The 18189-nt window shown below is 39.7% G+C and overlaps 1 protein-coding gene across 1 annotated transcript in view; it reads left to right on the forward strand.

Annotated features, from left to right (window-relative positions):
* CEP126 (centrosomal protein 126) overlaps window positions 1-4036 on the forward strand; it is a 34650-nt gene extending 30614 nt beyond the window's left edge. The window contains exons 7-10 of the mRNA XM_059838605.1: window positions 307-431; window positions 730-817; window positions 1346-1555; window positions 3972-4036. Coding sequence (XP_059694588.1) covers window positions 307-431; window positions 730-817; window positions 1346-1555; window positions 3972-4036 — 488 coding nt within the window. The remainder of the gene's footprint in view (window positions 1-306; window positions 432-729; window positions 818-1345; window positions 1556-3971) is intronic.
* Window positions 4037-18189: the final 14153 nt, after the last annotated feature.

An 18189-nucleotide genomic window follows, 5' to 3' on the forward strand; every position in this document is an offset into this window, starting at 1 on the left:
TCTAAATGCAGTTTATTTTCTAAAACATCACTTATTTGTTTTTTTTTTATAACACAGCTCAACTTTCATTCTCCTTTTTACTTGGTAACACCTTGTACCCCTGTACAGACCATCTTTATTTTCTAGGACTCAACATGGGCCTTCACTTAAGCTGCTTATGTCCATATCCAAGACAATTTATGGAGATCAGATGTAAATATCTAAATGTGGACAGAGACATTTACTCCCCATTCTTAGGTCTGCTACTACTATATTTATCATGTTGTTTACACATTTTTGTTTACTTTTGTCTGCATGTCATTTAAGGTGGTGTTCCAGTTACAAGTCAAAATCAGGTTTTTGGCAACTCTGAAAATAAACACCGAGGTTTTTCAGAATGCAGAAGACAAAGTGTCATCGCTAAAATATGGAAGCCTGCTCATCATGCACAGGTTAATATAAAATACCATAAAAAAATAAAAATATTGTTTATCTTCAAAATGGAAAGAGTTACAGGAGTATCAAAGATTTGTTCATTGTAATATGATTTTGAATCAATGCTCATAGTCAGATTACTGTCAGCTTGCTAATGAAGAGAATAAAACCAACTAGAATACATCTCTTTATTTGTGTACCATAATATTTTTTTCACTTGAAAACATTTGGTAATACAAAATATTAAAACATGTTCAGAAGGTAGTATAGTTACTTTAAATTATACTTAAAATACTCTTACAATATTTTTGATAGAATTCATTAAGTGCTGTCCAACTGAGTCCCATTCAGTCTGCATTTGATCCAGTACAAAAGATGAAAAACGTCTCTAAATCTGAGGAAGGTATAGTAACACAACTCACTTCAGTTCTTTGTTATACATAAAGTAGAATGACGGAATATACCCACTGTGTAACACTACTTGTGTCTTTTGGCATCAGTGATTCTAAGTAAGAAAGGGTAATTCTTTACAGCAATTGTTTTCCTGTAAAGATAAGATATAGCATCATATAGCATGATATTAATGGTTTTATAAATGCATTACAACATATATTCCATTTATATTCAATTCCTGGGCTTGTTTAACTGTATGTGTCACATATAGCTGTATGATGTGGACAGGTATTGCTAGCTATCATTACATATTTCCAAACTCAATAGTACCTACTCTGGTGCCATTTGTAGGATGAATTAGTGTCCTTAATTATTTCATTTTCTAACATATCACATTTTTTGATTTTCCCACCTTTTTCTTCTTTTAAAGTCAATTTTGAGTGTTTCACAGACCTACGGTTATGAAAAAGAGGAGTTTATTTAAATGTTTATTTAAATGAGCCCTTCTCATTTGAGGTTCCCCCTGTAGTCTCTTCAGTTTCAGAAAGCACTGCTCAGTTTCTAGTGGCAGAAAAACTAGCAAGTACACCAATTGCAGAGGGTGAAATCCTGGCAGTCATGGACCGTGTGAAGCCAGCCAAACAGCTCTCGCTGCTTAAAAGGGCTCTGTGTCCAGGCAGGAGTACTCTTTCCACAGAAGAACAGAAGATTTTCCAGTCTCTGGATTGTCTGGATCAAAAGCTACAAAGTGAGTTGGATAATAAATATAATGCTGCATCAGTTGATTAAATAACTTTATATTTTGTTGCCATAGATTGTTTTAGATTAAAAAGAGGAATCCTGTAATAGAAATATTTTATTATTATTATTATTGTTGTTCTTGTTGTTATTGTTATTTACTAAATGTATCAAACAGTGTATCAAAATCAGGAAACCCTTCTTTAAGTCAATGAATTTAATTTAAAGAAATGATGACTTTTTCTTTGTAAAAAATAACTCTAAATGTGATGGGAGGATACCTTCAGATACCTGTTGTTTGTAAGAGATGTTTGTCAAAATTGTTCCGTTGAGGTGCATCAGGTGCATCAGCCTCACTTGGAAATCTGTTTCAAAGCCTATCCATCTTCATTTTTTTTAAAATTCTTTTTGCAAATTATTGTACTCTATGTCATACAGTTTTGCAAATGTAGCCCTTTAGAATGAATGGGCTTTTCATTTTCTTACTTCTAATATTTTAGAATGTTCAGCTTCTCCATGGATTCTGAAAGGCTAGAAATAATAAACAAGGAGTTCTGACATTGCTGCAGATAAATCTAAATGTATAAATTAATATTACTTGTGCAACCATTTTAAAAATGGCACTTTCCTAAGTGTTCTCTAACTTGTTCTTCCTTTATGCCAGGTGGATTTCTTACCTGCTTTAAACTGGTGCTCTTTATATGAACTCCTCAGTCACAGCTTCCATTTTGCTGAAGAATGTGGGGAAAAAGTCTGTACTTGTTCTTAATAATTTTTTCCCCAGTGATTAATTAGCTAACACTTTAATTCGTCATCCTATGATATTGCACTAGAAGAACAAACTTACTTCTTGAGTCTCTTGCTAATTTATGATTTGCTTTCACTGATGTGATCATACAGATCTTCCATTAAAAATTCGCATCAGTTTGGCATAGTTTTGGTATTTTGTGTGCTCCATCCTGTACTTAAAAACAGCGGGAATCTTATGACTTAGTCTCTTCTGCTTGGCTGATTGGCTTTTCTGTATGTTTGGAATAACTGCTTGCCATTTGTGCTCTATAGGGAATTGCCAACTCTCCTGAATTTTACATTTTCCTTGCATTTTTTTCATATAAAATGTTACATGCCAATTATTTAAGTTGATTAGAAAGTGCTTTTTTAAAGTCCGCTGATTTCACTTCACTATTCCACTACTATTCCTTCTGGACTGCGCTGTTTATGGTCAGGTTACCCAAGTTTACCCCCTTATTGACTGGAATCAAACTAAACCAGGGTTTATTAAACTTCTGCACGCGCACACTATCCAGATATTTCTACATTACATGGTGAATACTCTGTGGAAAAAAGCTTCAGTTTCCTATAGACTGCCACAACAGAATAAAAGATCTTTGCAATTGTTTAGAAACATTGGGCAGCTGTAGCTTCCAATTCTTGCTCTGTCAAACAGTTGTTCAGAATTTAATTTTATCATAACCTGTGGTTATTGCTTCCAGGCAAATGGAAATTTAAAAATCCATTTTTTTACCAGAAAACTGTTTTCAGTATGATGTGCTCAGGTTAAGAAAGTAGATATGAAAAGATAAATATGAGCATATAAAATTAAATTTCTGTGTAAGTAAGAGACAAACTACAAAGAAGGGAAAGGTGAATTCAGCAAAAGAACTGGGACCAAGAAATTTTGAAATGTGAAAAGGAGAACTGAAAGAAAAGTTCATAGCAAGTACACTGAAACAGGGAAAGTACAGAAGCAAGTATAAAAGAAACTTATCAAGTACAGAAGCAACAGTGAAAGAATCCTGGGAATTAACAGATTGCAAATGAAGTAACTGTGAAAGTTAGTGTAATACATACACGTACACGTATGTATCTCAGAAATTTAATTAGCATGCCTAATTATTTGGGGATTAATTTTGGTAATAGGAAGCTGGGAAATTTTACAGGTAGACTTACATGTAAGTACTTGTAAGTAACTAAGTGTTGTAGGTATTTACATGTCATACAAGTACATTGCTTTTCTAAACTCTTATCTTTTTGCATCCCTTCTTTTGGCTTTGTTTTCACATGTTACCAAATTGAAAAATTGTGTAGCTTTATATTGGTCTTTTTAATGAATAGCAGTCAATCACTAGCCAATCTACATTTGGAATATTTTTTGCTGGAGAGTAGATGGCATTCTTTTCTCTAGCTTTAGATGTCTTTATTGGTACTAAATTTTTTGTTCATATAGTATTTAGATGCAAATTTTAAAAATAGAGGTATGGCCTATACTTCAGCAGCTGTTGGTAGGGGAAATAAAACCAGTGCTATTAAATTACATTTTCACAATCTTCAGAAAGTTTTTAGTTGAACATTTGACTGTGAATCTTATTTTTATTGAAGTATTTTGTTTATTTAATATTCATTATATACTTTAATGCTTTTTTCAGATGTTCAAAAAGCCATTACCAGAAACCCATTTGCTTCACATGTTTTGCAGATAAACAACCCTTAGTAAGTACTTCATTTAAATGCGTTCAGCTTTAATTTCTACAAACTAACCTTATGGCTTATTTTATTGTAAAAATATAATTGAAAATACTGATATCAATCTGTTCAGCTGGCTTGCCCTATTTTCTGTTTATGTAAAAAAAAGCCCCAACAAAGATGAACTTTATATTACTGTAAACAGGCTTTAACAGTTTATGTCAGACTGCCTCATCCTCTGGCTTCATTTCCATTTTGGTATTTGAAGACATTTGCTAAGTCCAGGAAGTCCCAAGAACTTTTAAGGAACAGTCTTTTAGCAGGGTCCATTTGAAGTATATGTAACTCATAAATAATATGTAGTTCTTAGCAACGTAGAGAGAAAAGGGATAATTAGGCATGGCAGTTTATAAAATTATTGCTAATGCAATGAATTCCTACTTTGACCTGAAGATATATATTTTTCTACCAGTGGTAGGCATTACCTTTTTGTATTTTTTTAATGTATTGTAGATCTTGTCATCTGGAAACAAAATATGATGCCTGGAATGTAAAGAAATGAATAGGCATATGAGTGTCTGAAGTATAAAATTTACTTTTCAAAAGTTCAGTGTATGATGCAGGAGCTAGTATTTATAATGCTGTATCGTCAGTCTTCTATACTCTAAATTCACACTGAAGAAAAATTATAGATATGACCGTAGACTTAGAAACATAGTATCATACAATTGTTTTGGTTGAAAAAGTTCTCTCAGATCATCAAGTCCAACCATTAACCCAGCAATGAACAGTGCATCCCTAGCCCACATATTGGGCTCATCTGCATGTCTTTTAAATACCTCCAGGGATATGGACACCACCCTGGAGCATGTTTCAATGACTGACAACCTTTTCCATGATAAAAATCATCCTAATATCCAGTCTAAACCCCCCCTGACACAACTGGAAGCTGTTTTCTCTTGTCACTTGTTACCTGGGAGAACAGACCAACTCCCACGTGGCTGCACCCTCCTTTCAGGCAGTTGTAGAGAGCAGTAAGGTCTCCCCTGAATCTCTTTTTCTCCTGGCTAAACACCCCCAGCTCCCTCAGCTGCTCCTCATAGGATTTCTGCTCCAGACCCTTCCCCAGCTCCGTTGCCCTTCCCTGGACACGCTCCAGCCCCTCAATGTCTCTCTTGCAGTGAGGGGCCCAGAACTGAGCACAGGATTGGAGCTGTGGCCTCAGCAGTGCTGAGCACAGGGGGACGGTCACTGCCCTGCTCCTGCTGGCCACACCCTGGCTGATCCAGGCCAGGATGCCATCGCCCTTCTTGGCCATCTGGGCACACACTGGATCATGTTCAGCTGCTGTCTGCCAGCAGTCCCAGGTTCTTTTTCCATTTAGTAGCTTCCCAGCCATGCCCCCAGCCTGTAGCACTGCGTGGGGTTGCAATGACCCGGATGCTGGACCCAGCACTTTGCCTTTCTGAACCTCAGACAGTTGGCTTTGACCATCTTTTACCATGGATCCAGCCTGTCCAGATTGCCCTGCAGAGCCACCAGCAGATCATCACTCCAACCCAACTTGGTGTCAGCTGCAAAGTGACTGAGAGTGTATTCATCCCCTAATCCAGATCAGTGATAAAGAACTGGACCCAGCACTGAGCCCTTGGGAAACCTACTTGTGACTGGATGCCAGCTGGATGTAACTCCAGGCACCACCACTTTCTGGGCTCAGCCAACTTGACAGTGTTTTTACTCTGTGAGGAGTGCATCCAGCCATAAGCAGCCAGTTTTCCAGGAGACTGCTGTGGGAAACTGTGTCAAAGACGTTACTGAAGTCCAGATAAAAAATATGCACAGCCTTTCCTGCATCCACTAAGTGAGTCACCTGGTCATAGAAGGAGATCAGGTCAGTCAAAGAGGACCTGCCTTTCCTACAGCCATGCTGGCTGGGCCTGATACTCTGGTGGTCCTGTACATGCTGTGTGATCACACTCAAGATGATCTGCTTCGCATACTGCATATACTTTACTGGATAAGATGTTACCAAAAATGTTAAAGAAAATACGCTTTTTTCATAAGGCTTTTGCAACTCTCTGAATTTGAGACTGAAACACCCCAGGAAGCATCCCAACTCCTAAATTCAAAATGATTGCCTGGTTTTGAAGTGAGACTCTGAAAAAGCAACTGTGTGTCAGTGCCTTTCTTCTTGTGAATGTCAGTAATAGGTGTGACTTGGAACCTCAGCTTCCTTTCTTCTGCCTCCTATCTTATAAATTTAGTTCTTTATGGCTAAACAACTTGTAAATTTTGGGTTTTTTCTGCACAGTTACCTTTATTGGATCTAAGTGTGTTTTAATAATGCATTTTTGAGCTTTTTCTCTGGTCCTTCATGGTCTGTCCTACATTAAAAAAAAAAAAAAAAAAAAGGAAACAAAGCTGTTTTCCTCACCAATGCATTTCCATGGCTTTCAGTAGACAGAATTCTTTCTTGGCTGACTGGTCTGCAACAAAGTTTTCTCCCACTAATTCATCGACAAGATTTTTATTTTATGAATAAGATACAATCACTAGATATTGCTCAGGCTGTCCAGTCTCTGGAACTTTAAGTTCTCTGATGGACATTTAAGACCCTTCTTTGAAACAGGTGTCTAGCTATAGATATATATTCAAATCTCAACCACTGGTTTGGATTTTTTCTTGATGGTAAGAATGAACTGTCATACAAGTATCCAGCTGCAGTAAAAGTACAGATGAATGAGATCAAATCTACTGGAAGAAACAATGGGGCTTTAAATTTTTACTTCACCAAGAGAACAACCTGTTTCAGCTCTCCTTGTTTCAGAGCATCCAGATAAAACATGGATATTTACTCAGTAATTTTTGTGAAGGACTTTGTCATCTGTAATACCAACCTCTAAATCCATATGAAGGTATGTAGTTGTTTATAGAATGGAAAACAGATCACATGATACCATCAAATGATGTTTCTTGAATGTTATACATAATCACATTTCTGTTTATATACATGCATATCTCATTATATTCTGTTTTATTATAGAGTATTCAGCAATGCATGTCCTCCTCTTGGGTGAGCCCTGCAATAGCCTCAGCAGTACCAGAGTACCTCCAGCTGGCAACCCACTGCAATTGTACAGGAGACACTGACATTATCTGCTACAGGGTCTTGTGGCTTTATGTACTTTATATGCAGTGTGTATAATGTTTGACAATACAAAATTAGCAACAAAAATAAGAAGAAAGCAGAAACTCAAATAATGAATGTCAATTGACTGGTAAGCATTTTTACGATAACTAAGCCTATTTTATTCTGCACTTTATTGTAAAACCAATTTTAAAAAACCCATCTGAATTGTTCTGCCAGTTCTGGATTAAAGGCCTTTTGTTAACCAGCATGATACCTAAATCTGTGACGTTAGTTAATTGCTAAGAAATTGTGAGTTTTAACTTCTTATTTTTCACTTCCTCTGCTGTTTTGATAAAAGTAGATAAACATTCGTAGAATCATAACATCACACAATCATTTCAGTTGGAAGATCATTGAGTTCAACCTGACTCTGCAGTGTTTGCCACTAAACCAAGTATGCAGGTGCCACATCCATATCTCTTTTTTTTGTTAAACAAGCAGAATCAGTTTTCAAATTTAGGCTGCAATTAGCTGCAAGAAACAATAAAAAGAATTTACAAAATCTCTCGATTTATAACTCTGTATTAGATGCCTGATTTTCGGTTCATACCTACACAGTAACAATTGTAGGGTTTGTCTTGGGGGTTAAGCACTCCTGTACTTCCACCAGAGCTGTGCCTGATCCCCCCACAGTGTTACTGCTAGTCTTTGAAACAAAGTGTATGGAAGCTTAGGAGAGCCTTATTTCAGGAGTACACTCAGTGCCATAAGAATGCAACCAGAGGAACATCTCCCCCAATTTAGAGACTGGTATTCTATAAATGCAATGCATCTTCCCAAAAGAAGCTCTTAAATGACCATTTTGCAAAAGTATTTTAAAAACTTTGTTGTTCCCCATCATACCAAGATCATCATATCATTGTCTTTAAAAAGTGCTGCCATTGCTTAGGAAGGAACCAGCCTTCAAGAAAAAGAGAAGAGGAAAACATGTGCCTATCATAACAATGGACAGTATCTCAGGGTTTAGATCTACCTGCTCCTGCACTGTGTCAGCCAAGACTAAGGTGAACTACATATAGCAAATAGCAGCTTAAATTTTACAAAGAAAATTTTGGGAAAGACTGAGTTTTTCAAGAAAATATTTTGAAGAATGGAATAATAAATAATAAATAACCTTTCTCCTCTAGCTAGGCATTACTACATCTTTGGAGGAAAAATCTGGCTTAAAGGGGCTTACTTCAGTCTGGAGACTGTTAAGATCAATTGTATTTAAACATCAAAATTGCAGAAACTTGGTTTCTTATGACCACTGTTGCCATCTGTTCTGACAGTTCTGCCAGAAAAGGGAAACTATAGCTGAAGTCCACATGCCTAAAGGATGTTGATGTGTGTCGGTACTTACTTGGTCTTTGGTCTCAAATAAATGTAGAATTCCCAGAGAAAGGCGTGAAACAAACGAACAAGGAGCATTTTGAGTTGGAACTCAAAATTGGTTAGCCCTGAAATACTGAGCCCTTACATCTCTGTTTGTCAGCAGTCCCCTGTGACATTCCAGTATGGTGAGGATTTAATATTTAAATAGCGGGGGAAGGTTTCCCCACAGAGATTAAGAGAGAGGAAAGCAAATAATCCAAATACCAGAGGCCATGGTAGTGCTAGTCAGCAAGTCAGAGCAGCAGCTTAACCAGGTTTCTACTCCTGGGTGGCAGTTTAGGTGGCAAAAGTAAAGCCCGTGAGTCAACTTCCTCAATTACCTGAAGACATTCTTTCAAAAGCAGGTGCCTGCATTTACATTTCCAGGAAAGTAATTTCAAGTTAGTTTTTTGATTTAGCATTACAGGCTTAAACTAAGGTAATATTACCTTCAATAAGGTAATAACCTTGTTTCTGAGGTCACTTTGGCTCTTATGACAACAGTGAAGTATAATTTTTGTTGAGGTGTCTAAACAGGGTGGCCCTTGGGCATCAGGAATGTGCACTATGAGAGCAGGCCCAGGGGCAGCAGCTGGATTCTGAGCACTTGTGAAAAGCCAGAGCAGAGCCTTATGAGGGTGTCATTGACAAACAGCCTCCTGAGTGCAGACGTGTCCAGGAGAATGCCAGGGTTAGAGGAAATGGGCTGATGTTAACACAGCTTTTATGCCCCATCAGGGCTTAACAGGGTGTGAAAGCACCCCTACCCTACCAAGGTCTGCCTTTTCCTTCATCACCTGTGTAGCAGCCTCCAATGCTGCCAGGAAGAAAATTATCTACCTCTGTATCTGGGAGGGCACCACAGCAAATAGCCACCATCCACTCCAGCACCTGCATCTAGGCTTGAGGATGGCAGGAGCCAAAGTACCTGAGGCCTGCCATTGGCATTGGAGGAGGAAGTGACAGCCATGACAGTGCTGTGGATGTGAGCGATAGGTGCAGCTACAGACACATGGGGACTGTGACAAGTCCTCAGCACTGACAGGGACAGACAGTGAGACAGGGACTGGCTGGGCTGCAGCTGGAGCTGCCACAGCGGCCTGGGAGTTCTGAACAAGGCTCTGGTTCTCCTTTATCTTCTGGAACTTTCTTCCAGCCATGGTCATTAGACTTCAGGGCCTTGCCTATGCTCATTGATAACATCTTGGCAGCGGCAAGAGCTGCAGCGGTAATGGGTGGGAAGAGGGGGACTGGGAGAAGTCAGAGACTCTCCTCCTCCAGCCACTGCTCACGGTCAATTTGCTTTCATGGGGAAAAAAAAGTATTTTCTTTAGCTACCAGATTCACAGGCTAAAAGAACTGCAACCTTGTGAAGAGGGAAGGCCTTTGCAGAGCTACTACTGACACCTGTAAATGATGTTTCAAGCATTTTGAACAGTCAAACCAGGCACAAGTAAACCCTTATGACAGTGTTTGGGGACAGCCAATGTGTGTGTAAAATTGCAGCAGCGAACACTACTGTGCTATGCAACCACAGGCTGCTAGGAGGGTGCATCAAATCATTTGAGACACAAAAGGACTACCTCAAAATATGCATTTGCCTGTGTTAGGCCAGTATAGAGTACACAAGTCTTGAGTTATGTGGCAGCATCTTTGGTAAAGCCCCTGCTGGGAGGAGAACCTGACTGATACTGTCAAATGCTGCAGACACAACAGGAATGATGATGCACAATGCAAAAGGAACCAGAAACGAGTGGGCAGAGTGCCATCTAAAACATGGCCGGTGGTGCATGGGAATGACCAGATTTCTCACCAAATACACTAAAACACATCTGCTCCATCAAGTAGACAGGAGGTGTCACAGCCTTTTTCATCCTCATCATAATATTCATAATCATCTGGCTCATAATGATTCCTTCCCTAATACCATTGCTTTTATAATAGAGAATTCACCCAAACTGAATTTGACCACCTATAACTAGAGATGACTCGACAATATTTTTGGAATTGTATTTCAAATCATAGCTACATGATTCCTTCAACAGTGACTATAAATCCCAAACCACCAACAATGGTAGCAGTGATCCAGCGTGACCGAAGTGTCTGTGGGTGACACGAATCTGCATATAACATTTCTATTATTGTATATATTAATTTTGTTCCTTTTTTGAGAAGGAAGCAATTATTTAACATTTTTATTTAGTCTGTATCCAGTAGTTTGTGCTTTATCAGAGGAACAAAAAAAAAGAAAAAAAGAAGGAAAGTAAAATGGAACAGAGGAAGAAAAATTTAAAGGTTTGGGAAGAGAAGGGAAGGGAAGGGAAGGTTCGGGAAGGGAAGGGAAGGTTCGGGAAGGTTAGGGAAGGGAAGGTTCGGGAAGGGAAGGGAAGGTTCGGGAAGGGAAGGGAAGGGAAGGGAAGGTTCGGGAAGGGAAGGGAAGGGAAGGGAAGGGAAGGGAAGGGAAGGGAAGGTTCGGGAAGGGAAGGGAAGGGAAGGGAAGGGAAGGGAAGGGAAGGGAAGGGAAGGGAAGGGAAGGGAAGGGAAGGGAAGGGAAGGGAAGGGAAGGGAAGGGAAGGGAAGGGAAGGGAAGGGAAGGGAAGGGAAGGGAAGGGAAGGGAAGGGAAGGGAAGGGAAGGGAAGGGAAGGGAAGGGAAGGGAAGGGAAGGGAAGGGAAGGGAAGGGAAGGGAAGGGAAGGGAAGGGAAGGGAAGGGAAGGGAAGGGAAGGGAAGGGAAGGGAAGGGAAGGGAAGGGAAGGGAAGGGAAGGGAAGGGAAGGGAAGGGAAGGGAAGGGAAGGGAAGGGCAATTTCTATGCTTTTTTTCAATTTTCAGTAATGTTTTTATTTGATCTTCTTACTTGTGCCATGATAAGACTCTAAAAGATGCTGAATCTCTTGAAGGTTGTGTCATCCTTCAGTTAGGTAAAAATGCCAGTAGAATGGACCACTATCTATTATTGAATGATCATTCAAGTGTTGTGCCATTAAGCAAACTGAAAAAGTGAAAACAAATATTTCTAAAAAAGGAAATGCTGCTGAAATAATTCATATTCAGAGTTTTCATGAAAGAAAAAAATCTAAAGTTCAAGTATTTCTGTTTATATTTAAAAGTTTGACTTTTCATTTCAAAATAAGATTTTGAGACTAGCTGAATAAGATTAGTCAAAAGCTATGTGAAGTGTTTTGTTTCAGGTTGACTTAAATATTTGGAAATTTCTTGCCCATCGAAATTATTTCCCTTTCTGACTTCACAGTTTGGCCATCTAATAAAAAACAAAACTTACACAATCTATTCAAGAGGTCTGAACTCTGTTCTCAGCTGTAGGCAAAGGGTTTGGCACTGGGGAGCCTTCAGAGGTCGCTCGGTCAGAGTGCTGGTGTTATTCTCTCATGGTTATTCACAGTGCAGCACTGATTTCTGTGTTGTCCAGTCAGCACATGCCCACGGTCTCCCTTTGGAGAACAGAGCTATGTGGGGATATGGGGGTAGGATGATATTTACACAGACCTTTCATGATATTGTTCTTAGCAGAAGGCAGAGCTAGGGAGACAGAATACAGGATGCTAAGGGTGAACCTCTTTCCCTTCCTGTAGAGTGAGTCCTACCAAAGACAAGAGGTGACTTGGCTGGCAAGTTGTGCATTTAGGTTAATTGTTTAACAACCTGCATTTGATGGAGCTAATGAGTGAGCTTGGGATTTCCTAGACAGCTTCTAAGCCAGTAAAAAATTAGTAAGCCTTTCCCCATTTTCTTGGATTGCTAGAAAGCTGGATGAAAATGTGAAAGCAATTATGTCCTTCAGAGCTCTTCAAATGACTGTACCATCCACACCCTGTGACTAAGTCCTTCTCTCTGTCTGTCTGAAGTTGTCAGAGGGGATGGTTCTTTCTTCTGAAGCAGAATGTGCTGTAAGGTCTCCTGGGATGGCAGAGGCTTCATGCACAAAATGCGCCCTTGCAGACAGAACTAAACCTTCCAACGTAATGATCTTATTACACAAATGAGTGTTTGTTTTATAGAGGCATACAGATATATAGGGTATGCATAAACAAATTCATTTTCTTAGTAATGAGCACTCCTGACAGTGCTTTTTTCTTTTGTTTTTAGACTCCAGGATGTGGCACACTATATTGCATGCTTCTGTGCTGTTGCTGCAAAAATACCCTGCTGCAAGCAGGGGTATTTGTCTTCTTTCGAGGGGGGGCTGTGGACCAAATATGGCCCAGGCCTGTTTGATAGTTCTCTCGTAAATGAAATGATGACAATCCTCTTATGACTAGGAAACATTCCAGAGCAAGAGTGTAGGGTTACACAATGGTACAGTGTCTTGCCCCTGATTTATAATTTGAGAAGCAGATTGTGTTCAGACAGAATGTGAGTTGAACAATGAGGTTTCTAGTCCTGATCTCATTAACAGAGATTTATACCAAGAGGCTATTGTATCTTGTTCTTTGGCTTTGCCATGCCAGCAAACATTCATAAGGTTATTTAAAAAAGAAAGCTTCTGTCACACAGTTAGGTCAGAAAGTTCTCAGGAAAATAGCTAGTCACATACAGAGTGGTCTAAATCTGCACTTAGCTAAGGCTTATGTTTCTGGCCTTGATAAGTTTCAGAATAATTACTTGAAACATCATACTCAAGCTTATTACATGTAAAGATTTCTAGAGACATGTCTTAAAATGCCTTTTCACATAATTATGTTTGTTAATGGTTGAGTCACTCTAAAATAACTAATATTTGGAAATCATCCATAATTACCAAAAGAGTGTTCTTCCAGTGCAGAAGAACCAACAGAAGATGAAATAACAATAACATCTTGAGAGCTACTTTCCCTCCTGCTGCCCCAGAGCCTCTGAGCTGAGAACCTGCTCTTTTGTCGACAGCCAAGCAGTCATTGTGCATCCAGAAAATGTACAGCACATTAATTAATTCTTCAGTAATGCTGCCAGGCAATTTGACCTGATCACCAGTAGAAAGAAAATGGAGGTTCTTTTCCATTCTCACCACGCTAGAAAATAGACTGTCTGTATGTGCTCACAATGCAACTCTGAAGCCTGCAGACCAATTCTGCTCTGAGAACCTCGGCAGGAGGCTGTCTTGGAGTGTCACAGTAAGACATGAAGTCATGCAGAGCACAGCAAAATCCAGTATGGCTCTTAGGAGATTAAAGGGCACTGTATCTGGAATACAGGAGGCATCTGGCTTCAAAGTGCCACACAGCTGTCATCACCACTTTCTCATACTCATGTGAAACATGGACAGCTTATAATTATCATGGCATGTGACTTCCCAATTTCACCTGCACTGACTACTGTGCTATTGCTGGTATAAATAAGCACACAGCTCTATTAGCCTGTTATTCAAGGTCCTGTCAAATATCAAGTGCTGTAGCAATACTCTCGTGAGCTGTGTTCTCCCAGACAGCTGATACACATGTCAGATGAGAGGCCCCTCAACCCCAAATTTGATGCCAGTTTCCACGTATTCAGCACCCAAGAGTAGGTGAGGAGACAGGGCAGCAGAAACATGTCAGGCAAACCTTCAGGCCATAACCAGCTCCACATCACAGAAAACTGCTGCTAAGTAGCATCTCCTGTTGTAAAGAACATGGATTGGCCAGACTGTACATACAGAAACACTCTGCAGTACAGGAGCACAGAGGACAGTGGATGTTGTACAGATTGACAGCACACCTTTGGTGTGTTCAGTTTGTGACAATAGGACCCAGAAAAGGCACAACAGCTGAGTCTTTGCATGTTGAATGAACAGCAAAAGTCATCCTGAAATCCTGTGGTGGAACTGTAGCCAGGCCTTCCGTTTGGTCTCCTCTGCCTGAGCTCCCAATAGAGTTTAAATGAAACTATACAGCAGCCTCTCATCAACTCCTGGCCTCAATGTTACAGAAGAGTTGCACAGAATTTTTCACCTTAATTTTTCCAACACATTTTGAAATGGATTCAGGTGATCTTTGCTTCCTATCCTGTACCTTTGCTCTCTGGTAAGCATGGGGAAATAGGAACATGTTGCTCACTTTTTTCTGTACCTTTCAAGATTTTGCATGTTTTCCAGAAGAGTTCAGACTGCACTGCAATAGAAGCTTGTCTGTCTTGCTAATGGCTTGTCACTGAATGCCAGACAGGCCAAATCTGAAATAATTAGGATAGGAATGAATGACATTTTCTAGGCAATATGTGAATGATAAGCTTTATCTAGCTTTGGCAGTCTTCTGCTTAATCCATACCTTTTTTCCTTTGGCTGAATGCTTAGTGTTAAGTGATAGAAAAAGGTGAACTTTTCCTTCTTTTTTTTTTCCTCCAAATCTTTTAACTATTCTTTATCTCCCACTTCCTATAAATCTTACTTTCTAGAAAGAAAGTTCTCCTTTACAAGTTTCCTATCCAAGTGCAATTGATTTCTAGCATTTATGCTTACTTTATTATGAATAGCTTGAGAGACAATCCTGACAGTTTGTTTTATTCCAGTTATTAAAGCCCTGTCAAAGGGCAATGATCTGACAAGGCAGGGCTTAAAGCAATGAATTCTATGTTAAATCTTCACAACAAAAAAAAAAAAAGTTTTCAATTGCCTTTTGTGTTTACCTTCTTAGTCTCATTGCCATTCACACCCAATACAGTGCTTACAGCAGGATCACCCAGCCTCCCCTCTGAAAACTGCCCTTTCCATGTTTCTGGGGACCTAGTGCCAGAGTAAGAAAAGCAGGGCTGAGGTCAAACAGGAGAACTCTAGGAGATAGCTTCTGTCCTCAGCTTTGGAAACAAGCTCCACAGTGAGTCTTCTTAAATCATATTTTGTATTCACACACTCAGTCATATGAAATATGAAAATAGATCCTCATATTTTGATTTTGAAAAAAATGTAAACTTGACAGAAAGGGTTCTACTGCAAACCATTATGGCAAACTCACTGTCTGAGGATTAGACCCCTCCACAACAGGCTACCAGGACCAGCTCCTCCATCCCTTACCTTGCTCTGAAATGTGTGTTCTTCATTAGCTTCATTTGTTATGTGCTCTCTACAGGTACCTCATTTTTCAGAGCACTCAGGGACAAGAAGATTTGGAGTCTCAAATGCCTTGAACCAGTGACTGATGTCCAGGTAGTCTGTTAACTCAAGGTAGTAGCATTTCTGTTCCTGGGTGTGAACCAAACTTTGGATATGGATTAGGTACTGCACCTGTGTCCTTACCTTATGTACCTTATGTATCCTCTCAACATACATGCATGTCATTCTGAATCTTCCAGGGGCTAATACCCTTTGGAGAACTAAATCATTAGCTCTGACTTCTAGTCACTCTAAGAGAGATGATTGATAGATAGATAGATAGATAGATAGATAGATAGATAGATAGATAGATAGACAGACAGACCAATAGTCATAGCAGATGTGCTGCCTCATTATCTCAATGAATTAGGACAGAGAAGAGGAATGTAAAATAATTCGCCAACCGTGCTGAGGTTACATTCTACTATAAATGAATATCTGTGTCCTGAGTCCGTCTCCTGCTTTTGCAAGGGTCCAACCACATGGTCTGATCTCAGTGCCATTGAACCTCTATTAGGTCCCTTGCTCACAAGCTCTGATAGCTCATGTTCAATTCACAGGGTCATTTAGGTTTAAAAAAAAACCCTTAAGATTCCTGAGTCAAACCATTGAGTCACTTAAGGTGTCACCGACCCCAGCTGCCCATCCTCCCCTTCTCTGGATATTTGCATCCCCATGGCTCAGCTGTATTTCACAGCCCCAAAACATGTAAATGAACACCCAGGGCTGGGACTTGAGACACCTCAGGGCTCTGACTCATGAGCCTTGTCATGGACAGCACTGGAGCTTAAACAAGTGTTTTCCAGGCTATTCTCAAGGGCTGTTACAGAGGGGACATTCAAAGAAGAAATGGTTAGAAAATCCATACTCGCAAAAGGGAGACCCCCTGTATGCTCTCAGTACTCACCCACCTTTCCTGTTTTCAGGGATCTGGTAGATGTTTTATGCTCTTCTGACCAAGAGCACATGATAGGAAAGGAGAGGAAATGGCACTATAACAATAAACACTATACAGGGACCATTTCCAACAAGGAAACTGCTCCTGGCACTGCACAGTGGCTACACAGATACGTAAATGCTGGCTACACAGATTAATACCTCTGGGATTTATGATTGCAGCTAAAATACTAAAATATTCCTCTTTTCTTCTCAGTTTAGGCCTATTTTTAATTTTTTTTCTCTGTTTGTGTCATTAAATCCACTGCTGTATCAATACCTAAGGAAAATGGTTGCAGGGCCAGAAGCTTCTGGATCCAAGATTTGGCAGGCTGCAAAGGAGAAGAGGAAAGGGAAAGGAGTTTCAAACTCAGCTAACTATGGCATTATCACTCCCAGGAGACCCTGCAGCAAGTTGCAAAACTTGCCAAAAGCATTTGGGTACACATGGTCATTTGAACAGCAAGATCTCCTGAACTGTCTCCAGCACAGCTGTGGTCTAAATGTATTACTTTATTGACCATATAGGTCCAATGCAACTGTCCTTTGTGCATATGAGTTGGAGAGAGCATATTGCCTCTAGTTTTGTTTTACTTTTTATCAGCACTTTTAGCAGACTCAGTCTTATCTCTTCTTTCACCTAAGAATGCTGTGGGGTACATGTCATTTGAGAGATTCTGTACAAATATCAGAGAATCAGAGAATCATGTAATAGTTTGGATTGGAAGGAGCCTTAAAGACCACCTAGGTCCAAACCTCCTGCCATGGGCAGGAAATCTTCCACTAGACCATGTTACTCAGAGCCCCATCCCAAGTGTTTGACACAATAGATCACAATAATTTGACACTTCCAGGGATGGGGAGTCCACAACCACTCTGGACAACCTGTGCAAGTGCCTCATCACCATCGCAGTAGAGAATATTTTTCCTAATGTTTAATCTAAACATTGCACTCCTTCAGCTTAAGACCATTTCTTTTTTTCTTATGGCTGCCTATGGCTGCATAGCCTTGTGAGAAGTTCCTCTCCAGACAGCTTGTAAGTCTCCATAGTTTGCATTATAGCAACCCAAATGATGAGAACATCATCAGCATAAGCTTTGCCTGAATATCATACAGAAAAATGTGCAGAAACTGTTTAGAGAGTGGCTCATTTCCATTTCTCATCCAATACAAAAAAAAGTTGAGACCAGTTCTAAGTTGTTCTGAATCTGCCATTAATGGACTCCACACAAAAGAAAAACATCCTTTCAACTCAACACCAGCACAGCATGAAGAAAGTCAATACCATCTTCTTAGAGAACACCTAATGCCTCTATTTTCTGAGGTCCTGTCTTCTGGGCTCAGTTTTTCCAAGATAAGTAAATACTAAAATTCTTTCATCTATCTTTTCAAGTGGCCTTTGTTGGCTAGCAGGATTTGCAGAAACAGGGAGCTCCACCAAAACATATCTCAAGTTTCCCATTGGTCATACCAAAGATTGGTAAATTAAACTGTATGCAAGACAAAATTGCTTGATTTAAAGTTCCAATGAAGAAGATTATCATGAGATACTACATCCAATTTGTGTAAGTATGATTTTATTCTAAAACAGTCAGATAAAATAGATCAGACCCCATTTGGGGAGTCAGATGTCCCTAGT

Source organism: Haemorhous mexicanus, chromosome 2, assembly GCF_027477595.1.
Source record: "Haemorhous mexicanus isolate bHaeMex1 chromosome 2, bHaeMex1.pri, whole genome shotgun sequence".
NCBI classification, from domain to species: domain Eukaryota; kingdom Metazoa; phylum Chordata; class Aves; order Passeriformes; family Fringillidae; genus Haemorhous; species Haemorhous mexicanus.